Consider the following 11,347-nt stretch of genomic DNA (forward strand, 5'->3'; position numbering starts at 1 on the left):
CAAGCTCCTTAAAAGGAATCATTTCCTGTTAAAGTCAATGCTCTCAGCTTTCTGTGTTTCCTTGTTGTGAAAATGAGCCGAATCTGGAGCAGAGTTTGAACAACTGGCTCTTCAACTCCTTTCTGTACATTTCCATTCTGTCTTCTCATTCATTTATTTCTCTATATCACTCCTCAATAATCCCGTCATTCTCTCTGGAGGCTCTTTTCTTGTTTCTCCTTCAGATATTAGGAAGCATCTCACTAATATGGTGGAGATGATCTTTTTTATACAGAGGTTTTTATAATAGATTCATATTCAATCATGGTCTTGATGTTATCATTTGAGACTGTAGTTAAGGTGTTTGCATAAAAAAAATCAGTATATAAAGGCCAAATGACAGGTTTGACCAGTCCTAGGACCCGATCATGTGGAAAACCCTGCAGTCATGAACTGTAAATGTGAACATCAACAATTATGAAGTTTGTGACAGTAACAAGTTGGACTTGTTTGGAAGAGTTGAAGGACAAACTTTTTTGTAAGAAATACTTCAACACACGCAGCAATTTAGAAAAAGGGTGTGAACAAAATCTGACTGCATAAAAAGACGCAGAAATCAACACAGAATCATCTGACAGAAAGTCGGAACATCGACCTGCAGACGTTCTCCGTCTCCAACCAACAAACGGTAAGATGGGACGTTTTCCTCTCATTGACTTTCAGGGAATTTAAAAAACAGTCACTGCAGCTGCAGATTCTGGACAGATATTGTCATTATGTTACCTGAACATAACAAAATTGCATTGGTGTCCTCTGATTGTTATAAGTTAATTGATGTTATTAAATTAGATTTATTTTTCTTTTTTTCTAATTAGGACAGTTATTGTAACATGTTGAATCCATAAATCCAAATTTTAGGGGAAACTTGGTTTCTCTTAAATCAAACTACTTATTTTATATCCTGAACTTGTGATATTGTCTAAAACAGAAAATGCTGCAATTTTACTTAAAAAATGAATGAAGATCAACAAAAAGTCTCAACTATTGTAAGTTATTTGTATTCTGATGAGCTTTATGTGTCATGGTGTCAGCACCTGAGCTGAATATAGCAGGAATAAGAAATGAGGGAAGGGATTCAGCTCTTTGTAAAGAAAACAATATTTAGACCATGTCAAAACATTTTCTTCCCTTAAAATTTTATAATATGCAAAGGAGTATTAGGGAAAATGTAGACAAAAAAATTAAATAGATGGCCGTGGAAGAGTAAATGTCTGCAAAAAATTTTATAACTATTCTAGATTAATTTCACATTTTTATGGAGTAAAAAAAAACGAATATTCTCCAAACTTGCTAGATTATGATCAGGACATGCTGCAACTTTACAAAGTCAGATTAAAAGGTATTTATTTACTCAGACTTATTAAGATCTAAAAGCCATTCACCCATTTCAGTTTTTGTAATATCAGACACACATAACCTGAGTGAAATCTAAACAGTTTTCAGTTAAACTCATTCATTAATTAAAAAAACAACATAAAATAAAGATTTTGGAGTAGCCATAGGTGAGCCATAATTAGTTACATTTACTCACATTCACTTGAGTAACATTTTGAAAAAAAAAAAAAAAAACTTTTCCAGTATTTTTATTACGCTCATTTGCCTTGTTTTGTTATTATGTTATTTATAGAAATTATTTTCATTTTGGTCCATAAGATAGACAAAATTTTCACAAACATTATATTTTGGTTAATCTCATTATGTAATTTTAAAAAATTAAATGATTGATAATTTGATCATTAACTTGCCAAATCACTTTTTACTCGAGTAATTTTTTGGGGCTTCTACTTTTTACTTTTACTTGTATATAAAAGATGTTAAAGTAGTTCTGTTCTCTAGTTGGGTACAGTTTTTGGGTACTTTACTCACCTCTGGGAGTAGCCTAGTCAAAGTCTAGTTAAACTGGATTTAGGAACGAGCAGAGTCTTTATCAGGTCATATGCAGATCTTAGTAAAAATGTGCAGGAAAGTTTTCACATGAGTGTAGTATTGGGTTTCCTCCACCTGAAGTCTTTCACTGGTTTAACTGGTATGAAGGCAGTGAAACATTTATCACTCCACAGTTTTAGAAAGTCAAGCCGACATATTTAGCCCCAAGGCAAAGGAAGAGACACAAAAGAAAGTAGAGCGATGAGTGACAGACTAATAAAATAAACCAAAATTATTTATACAACTGCATCAAAGTGAACATTAAATTCAGTTTATGTCACATAATTGTGTTGCTGTCATCCACCTGCTGGGATGCACTGCTTTTGTTTAAGTTCAAACCCAAAGATCAAAGGAATTACTTTGTTTGAATAAGGGAAATTTTAGTAATGTTACATGCGGTTAAGTAAGTAATTGAAGTAGCAAATTAAAAAATATATTGACTACCACAAACTAACATGCAGTTGAATCATAAACTCATGATTTAATTTTACACAGCTGCTAAATCCAAGGACTTGGAAGCATTTAAACGCTACTACTGTTTCCTCGTTACACAATCTGCATAACCAGGATCCCCAGTTGAGCACCATGGACGCACCAACAATGCAACAGGTGGATTCATCCGCAAAAGTGGATCAGCAACAGACCACAGAAACTCTGGTAAGTCTTCAACCAACAAAATAAAGCAACTTATTTTCTAAATCAACAATGAGTTACTGTCTATTGGAAGAAAATAAAATAATAATAATTTTAAAAAATCAAAACATTGACTCAAGACAGAAACTCAGAAACAAGTATAACAGAAAGCAGAGCTTATACAAGCTGAATTTAATTGAAACTAAAGGGCCACAATGAGAAGCTTAGTAACTAAGCTGGAACCTAAATGAAACATAAAATAAGCACTTAAAGCTGGAAATGTTTTACATTTATTTACAACAGTCTTGATTTTAGCATATTAAAAAAGCTGGTGTTTTAACAGACTGTAGACACTAACATCCACTGTAGGCCTTCAGCTGTCAATTGTTTTACTCACTGGGTGACAAAAAAACGGCTGAAGTTGTGAAGGAAGGAAACAATGAAGGACAAAAATAAGAAGTAACAAACCTACAGGTTGCAAGGCAACTTTGTATAGCACCTTTCAGTCAGAGACAATTCAAAGTGCTTGTACAAAAAAAGAAGAGCAGGGGAAGAAAAGAGTGAAAATAAAGAAAGTAAAACAGATGTTAGAGACCGATTATGGAGAAGGAGAGAGAACTTGTAAAGAAAGACTAGCTAGAATACAAAACCACTTCTTCATGTTCATCTTCGTTTCTCTTTCATGTCAACAAGACAATGTCCATCTCTAAGCATGAACCATGGGCCAATTTGAACACAGATTTACTGCGGATGTGTCACCTGAATGACCGCTTTGCCAAGTACATCAACATCTGTTCCCTACCTGTGAACGAAGAGCTCATGGTGGAGAACAAGGTGATAGAAGCATATCAGGGAAATGCTACTGTGATCCGGACAGACACAACCAGGATAAGTGAGGAGAACGTCAGCCTGAAGAGTAAAGTCAAAATGTTGGATGAGCAGATCATTGAAATAACAAGAAGGTAGGGGAGCAATAACTGTTTTCCCTTTTCCAGAAGAGGCACAATGTTTGAAATAGTTATACTTTTTTCCACATAAGTACACAACACAGCCTTGTATATTTTATTTATCTCTAATACGCTTATTTCTAAACAAGTCTGAGAAGTTATTTACAATATAGCCGAACTTTACAGCTGAATTATCTGTTAGCGACTAAAGAGAAAACAAAAAGGAACTTAAACATTGAAAGACTGAAAGCAAATCAGATCAATGAACAAACTGACAAAAACAAATGAAATGTTGAAAAATTATTTCAAAACTAAATAAGTAAACACTTATACTTAGAAATTTCATATGATCAGTTTGTCAATAGAATGGATCTCAACAATGTGATGGATCAACATAATGTTCAGAGTTCAGAATTATAAAGCAGAAGTAAAATGATAAACAGCTTTCAATGATTTCTGATTTGTTTGCCATAATCGTATCTCTGGGGTCAAACTTCTCATGAATTCATTTTGTGAACATTCAAATACTGAGTCAGTAGTTTTTAGCTTCTAGGATAATCTGGATGCGAGGGTTTCACAGCTTCCACCAGTCCCACATCCTCTGCATCGTCTTTTAGTGCAACTATAATTATAAGTTGCTGTGAGATCAGAGGGATTTTTGCTGAAGCTAATTAGATACTGAAGATGGGCTGAAGATAAAAATATAATGTGATTTCTTTGTTTCTCTATTATCCAGGTGGAAGAAGGAGAAAGAACTGAGAGAGGAAGCTGACAAAAACTATTTAGCTTTTATACAAGTAAGTCCAGAACAGCTCATGTTAAACACATTTTGCCTGTTGATTATTCAGATTCACACAATATATGTATATTTTTTGTATTATATCTTCTGTGCAATTTGCAATTACAGAAAAATAAAGCTATCTATTCACAAGTCCTGGAGTTGCAGAAACAAATCGAGCTTCTGCAGGAGGAAAAAAAGGATCTGGAGATCAAGAGTGAACAGGTCTTCATTCTTTTATTTTCTTCCCTGTCTCCTTGTTCTTTCATCAGGCTTAAGATGGACAGACAAATAGACAGTAGGAGATTTAAAATACACATTTACATTTCATCTTCCTACAAATGTTCATTTGTATTTTATTATATGTACAGCAGTGGTTTCTTCAGTTTCAGTTCCAACTCAATCCGCTCAGCTTGGATGCAGCAAGTCAAGTGTGATGTGATGTGCAGTCATGCAGCTGATAGAAATACAAAGGCCTCTTGACTAAATCTGTATCATGGAAACAGATTTAAATAAAAAAAATATTCAGCTCCCATCTGTCACCTAAAGTCTCTGCTCTTAGAACAACACAACTACTGCAGATTCTAATCTCAAAAGTGATGGACTCATGAAACATTGGCACAATAATTCTGCACATTTTTGTTTTCATTCTAAATGCATCCTATTTGCCACATTGTGTACAGTCCTGTAGCTTCCAAGAATTTATTAAAGGTTAGAGGAGAAACATGTCTGTCGACATGCTTTTGGTCAGACAGTATTAAATTACATCGGTAATGTCTGAGACGTTTTTGCAAACACCGACTGCTTTCATGTTAGAATTGGCTTTATGACTCCCTTAGAGAGATTTAAAAGTCTTAATACTCTTATCCATAAACACCAGGGAACCCAACATGTTTGGCTGGAGTCATACATGCTCAGAGAACACATGAAAACTCCATGCAAAAAGATCCATGGCTGAGATAAGAGCTTGTTGCTGCAAGGCAGCAAAGCTAACAACTAATCAACTACAGCGCAGCGCAGCTGCAGTGAATTTAAACTTTTTGAAAGTCTAGTTGTTATAAGCAAGGAGGGATGTCTCTAACTGGCTTCCAATATTTTATTGTTAAAAACATTTACATTCACGTACCTTTTACTGCCTCATTGTCATTCTGCATTTCCAGGGAGTGAGAATCTCTATGGGGACAATAAAATACACTGGTGGATGTGGAAATGGCGACATGGTTGATGGTGTCAAGATTGACCTCAGTGAAATAAGGGAATATGTTAGTTCCTTTATTGAAAAAAGTGTTACTTCGATTGAAGTGGAGTACAAATCCAAGGTAAGAGATGGCCGTTTATTTCATTGATATTCAAATATGTGTTTGACAAGGAAGCAGAGAGGAGAAAAAGAATAATGCAAAATGTTCAAGACTTTTAAAGTTTCGTTGTGATCAACTAAAAACTGTTGCAGCACTGAGAACACGAGGAAAATGTTACTTTTTAATAACCAGGATATTGTTACTAACTTTCAGTATTGTTATACAAAACTCTGCAATTTCCATAGCGTAAATGATCAAAACATTGATTTGCTACTTGTTTTCAGGAATGTATGAGATAAACATACAATTGCATGTATAGTGGTGTGAAAATGTTTGGTGTGGCAGTAATCAGGCCTGGTTATGGCTAAACACCGTGAAGTCAGCTGTGATAAACCAGTTATCTGTGTTTTAATAAGTGAGGCAAGCACTTCTTAACACAAGTAGGCAATTTAAGATTTAACATCTTAATTTAAAGATTGTATATTTACTCATGTTGACTCTGACTAATATTTAAATTGATTTCTGAAACATAAGTTGTGAAAATATGCAAAAAAAAAAAAAGGAAATCAGAAAGGAGTCAAACACTTTTTTGTATCACTGTATGCATTTACATTTATAATATTGCTGGACCAAGAATACTCTCTTTAAACACACATTTTATTAGTGTCACTGTGGACAGAACAATGAGACTGAAAATGGAGTTTACCACCAATGTTTTCTGAGGCAGAAACAACTAAAAGATTCAACAGAAACTTTGAACCTCTCTTTAAATGGGAACTGCAGATTTTCATTCAGTCATTCTGGCACATCTCGGTCTGACCTGTCAATGATCGTAACATCTACCCGATGACTTTTGTTCCTGCAGATCACAGAATGGGAGATAAAAGTGAAGGAGAAAGATGCAGAACTCACTGAAGCTACCACAAAGATTAAGAACCTCTCTCTGCAGCTACAGAAGTACATCTGTGAGATAAAGTTCCTCGAAGAGGAAGTATGTAGGACACCCTTCTGATGTTTACCGTTTTCCCCTCCACACTTACAAAAAAACTCACGTACTACTCTCTCTCAGAACACCCAGATAAAGAAAACAGAGGAATTGAAAGAGCATCAATTTGAAAAACATTTGAAAGAAAAGGAGGAAGAGATAGAGATTCACATCAAGAACTACAGTCTTCTTTATAGTGAAAGTTTGAAGATGCATGCAGAGATTCTAATGTACAAGAAACTGCTGGAAGTAATGGGGAGCAGGTAATGTTTGGAAAGATCAAAGAAGTCATTGTAGTTTTCAACAACAAGTTTTACAATCTACTTGTGATGCTTTACAGAATCAACATATGTGACAAAGGCCAATCCATCTTCACTTCAGCAGGTAAGTATCTTTCTAAAAACAACACTGTGTTGTGCCAAACATCGCCGCTTGCCGCTAAAACCTCATGTTATCCTGGTGTCCACGTCTCCGATATTGACATCAACTTCCCTCTGTTGGTTTAATGAATGAGCCATGGGCCATTATGATCTCACAGAAATGCAGTCTGAGACACCAAACTTAATTATACAGAGGACCGACTGTTGCAATCTATGGAGATTTAATCGTGTTTGCTCTCTGGTGAATGTAATTGAATAGCAGCAAAGCATAGAGATAAGCATAAATGAGTAAAAATAGCAAGGAAACATTGTCAATCGCATCACCAAGCAGAAGAATCATGAATGCTAAGATGTCAGAACAAGTCAATGTTTTGCCATTAGGCAAAATTTAGAAAATCTTTTTATGTGTATTTCAAGTTATTAATGGCTTACACCCATCTTGTTTAAGATTAAAGTTGAATTTGGGTTTAATTCCATAAATGCGTAAGTTAACTTGAATAAGTTGATTTATACAAGTTTATTTAAACAAGTTGAAGCTTATTTAAAGTTGTTAACTTTAAGGAAGACTTTCTAATTGATGAACAGTTTGTAAAATTATGAACTGCTTAGAAAAACTTCAAAATTTCAAACAAATCTCAAACTTCAAAATATTGAACCCATCTAAATCCTTGGGTCTCCTAAATGCAGATTGCTATTGTTAAAGAACAAACAAAACAGAGTCTTCAATCACAAAAGGCATTTCATTTGTAAACTAATACCTGAAGCCCTGATAATAGCTGAGTGTGGAAAATATTTAAAGTAAAACATCTAATGTAGACTCTATTTGAGCTCTTCTAATGTTTTCCAATTTCATTTTTAGCATGGTTTGCAACAGTCATTTATCTAATTTTATTTTTTATTATTTTATGCTACTTAATGTTGATACACTTTTTTGATTTTACCTTTGATTTATCTTTCTTATGAGTTTTATATTACCGTACTCTAATATTTTAATGTTAATGCAGTATTACTGAGCCTTGATCTGTTAAAAACTGTTGGGTCATGAGAAAACCTCAGCATTGGATCAGTAAATATCACTCCCACCTTATTCTCCTTCCATTACAAACTGAGGTGTAAAATGTCTCGATCTAATCTTAAAAGTGTTTTCTGAATGGATCTTCTGACAATCTTATGTTCAAGTTTTCTACTGGAATATTTCTAAGTTTCAATAATTGCTCTGGGGTATTTAAAAGTTATATTTTAGAAATATGAAATTGATTCTGATGTTTTCAGATGGTGAAGTCAAAATGGTCAAAAAGGTTACATGTGCGGGGTACGGTGGGCCTTCATTCCAGGTAAAATCTTTACTGCTAAAATATTGGACATATGACTTTATTTATAAATTCACATAAAGGTTAAATACAAGCAGGACAATTTTTATATTAGAAAGAACTCTACATATAAAATAATAGCACAAACTTATGATAATACACAAAACAAAATATAACATTTTCCAGCTAAGAGTTATTAAAAAATCTTGTCAGTTTTATTTAATCTTATTTTTACAAACCCTTTGATAAATTGTTACCTCCATTTTAACATTTCAGGATAAATAAGCAGCATCCTTCTAAAGGGAATTTAAAATGTCTATGTCTTTATATAATTGTGTGATACAAAGTCTTTGGTTTGTTTCAACTTAGAAAAATGATTTACCAGCGATCACTCACAGTGGAAGGTAATGTTAGCAAAACCGAGCTTACATCAGAATCTGCTGTTTTGTTATTAAATTTAACAAATTTTGCTATACATGATTGCAGTGAGGAAGGCAAGCTGGACAAAGAAGAAGAAGAGAACAAAATGAAGCATCCTGAGAAGACTCAGAAGAAGAAGAAAAATTAAAGGTAAAAGAAGTGCAGAACAACAGAAAAATAGCAACAAATTGTTGTTTTTTTATCATTTGAAGAGAATTTAAAATGCCTACTCTGTTTGATTAAGCAGCCTCATCATGTCCTCTGCTGCTCCCCAGAGTTCACAAAAAGAAACATCTAACATTTTTTTTATTCTTTATTCGTGACTTAACGATATAATGAAAAGGTTTATTTAGATAAACTTTTTCATATCATGTCAATATCATAATTGGAGAAAGAGCTAGATGACCTGGAGCTGACTGCAGTGTTACAACCCAAACATGATGCTTGTTTCTCTGACTCAGTCCAGACAGTCCTAACCTTGATACTGATTTATGTCAATGGCTGNGTGGGCCCTGTGGCCCCATCCCTCAGGTACCAGACTGTGGGCCCTGTGGCCCCATCCCTCAGGTACCAGACTGTGGGCCCTGTGGCCCCATCCCTGATGTCTCCCAATCTGTGCCTGGATCAAAGAACAACTTGGGCACATGGTGTAATGATTTACAGTGGATGAAGCACCTGAATGACCGCTTTGAAAGCTACATCAATACGGTCCAGTCCCAGGAGCCCAAGGTCAAAGAGGTCATGGTGGAGGAAGAGTATCATGGAGTGCACAAGACAAAAAAAATACTTATCCGGAAAGAGACCAAAATATTAACTGACGAGATCTGCGCCCTGAAGAATCAAAACTCACATCTGACTCTGAAGCTCAATCAACTATATATAAGGTAGGGGAGCAAACACTTTTCCAGAAGAGGTGCAGTGTCTGAAATATTTATCCTTCTTTGTTCACATATTAGCACAAATTTACATATTTTATTAAAATTTTATGTGATAAAATCAAGAATGTTCACAATAATGAAGCAGAAGTAAAATGGTGCAGAGCTTTCAATGATTTCTGTATAAATAAAAATGTGAAAACTGTGGTGAGCACGTCTGTCAGACCTCCATCCAGTAGCTCACCGCCATCACTGTGTGAATGGGTGAATAGCTGAATGTAGTGTGAGACACGTTTGATAAAGCGCTGTACATGTGTCGACCATTTACTGATTATTTGTGTCCTGAACTGAACATACAGAGGATCCCTGATACCGTCTGATAGGTTGATCAGCTGCTTTAAGATGTTTCCAGGTTTTGTTACAGTCGTATCTCTCAGGTCAAACCTCTCACATGGATTTTATGGAGCTGATGGTGAATTCACCTTTTGAACACAGGAACACTAAGTCAGCAGTTTCTAGTTTCTAGGTTAGGCTGGATGTTTCTACAAGTCCCACATTTATGCATCTTTAGTGCATCTATAATTATAAGTTCAGGTGGGCTTAGTGTAAAAATAATTTGTATGTAACTGAAAAACAAATTTAAACCCTTTTTTGTAATGTTTTGTCTGAACAATGAAAATTAATGAATGATTAATGTAAATTACTTTCCTCTGTTTCTTTGTTATTCAGCTGGAAGATGGAGAAAACAGCAAAAGAGGCAGCTGAGAAACAAAATGTAATTTTGGTAGATGTAAGTCCAGAACAGCTCATGTTAAACACATTTTATCTGTTGATCATCCAAATTGTTTGTTTTTTTTATTTTATCTTGTGTGCAATTTTAGCTATATTTAAAATGAGATATGTCAAATGAACGTCTTTTAAACCCAATCACAGCATTAGATTCTTCTTTTTGTCTAAGTAATTGTTGCTTTACTTGTGGTGAATTTTCTCAAGTTGAAGAGAAAATTCACCCTACCCTTCGAGCTAGAAAAAGAAATGTGACTTCAGGCCCATTTCATATCTTATTGATTTCATGAATTGGAAATCAATGAAAGACGATAAGAAGAAGACAGGAGGGAGAAAAGATCGGCCAATGAATACAGCAGCACTGAACGCAATAGTTCTGGACTGAGAGAATCTAACATGTTGAGGATCTAAAATGGCAGAACAACAACATAACATAAAAATATTGCTGCAAAAACATCAGCAAAATCATTAATAAACTTCATTTAAAACACATAATTCAGCCCAAATAAGGTATCACTTTGGAGTCAATCGTCTAAAAATTCAACAATAAGAGAAAGACCCTCCTCATAGAGGAATGGAGGGGTCACCACAGCAGGTGACCTCTCACCGTCTCTATGGGAACGCAGAAACACAGACCGCTTTCTAGACGTTCTCCAGTGATGATGTCTTCAGCATAAGGAATGCTTAGAAATTGGATCTGATCAGTTCTTACATAAAAATGGATCCTAACCACTGACACTGTCTTCGTGTATTGCTACAGGAGAATAAGCATCACTCTGAAAAAATCACAAAACTGCAGAAAAAAATCGCGAAACTGGAAAAGAAAATGAGGACCCTGAAGATCAACAGCAAAAAGGTATTTATTATTTCTACTTTTCTCCTTTTACTCCTTGTTCTTTCTTCAGGCTGAAGACAGAGAGGAAGATATTTAAAATAGTAATGACAAAATTCACCCATTTGGGATATCACT

The 11,347-nt window shown here is 34.8% G+C and overlaps 1 protein-coding gene across 1 annotated transcript in view; it reads left to right on the top strand.

Annotated features, from left to right (window-relative positions):
- LOC103155626 (desmin-like) overlaps positions 1–10,356 on the top strand; it is an 11,420-nt gene extending 1,064 nt beyond the window's left edge. Inside the window, exons 3-13 of the mRNA XM_007577370.2 lie at positions 2,533–2,622; positions 3,292–3,560; positions 4,282–4,342; positions 4,453–4,548; positions 5,484–5,642; positions 6,487–6,612; positions 6,691–6,869; positions 6,947–6,990; positions 8,259–8,320; positions 9,248–9,481; positions 10,321–10,356. Coding sequence (XP_007577432.2) covers positions 2,533–2,622; positions 3,292–3,560; positions 4,282–4,342; positions 4,453–4,548; positions 5,484–5,642; positions 6,487–6,612; positions 6,691–6,869; positions 6,947–6,990; positions 8,259–8,320; positions 9,248–9,481; positions 10,321–10,356 — 1,356 coding nt within the window. The remainder of the gene's footprint in view (positions 1–2,532; positions 2,623–3,291; positions 3,561–4,281; positions 4,343–4,452; positions 4,549–5,483; positions 5,643–6,486; positions 6,613–6,690; positions 6,870–6,946; positions 6,991–8,258; positions 8,321–9,247; positions 9,482–10,320) is intronic.
- The last annotated feature ends 991 nt before the right edge of the window (positions 10,357–11,347 follow it).

The sequence above is a fragment of the Poecilia formosa genome, unplaced genomic scaffold (genome assembly GCF_000485575.1).
Source record: "Poecilia formosa unplaced genomic scaffold, Poecilia_formosa-5.1.2 Scaffold438, whole genome shotgun sequence".
Classification (NCBI taxonomy): Eukaryota; Metazoa; Chordata; class Actinopteri; order Cyprinodontiformes; family Poeciliidae; genus Poecilia; species Poecilia formosa.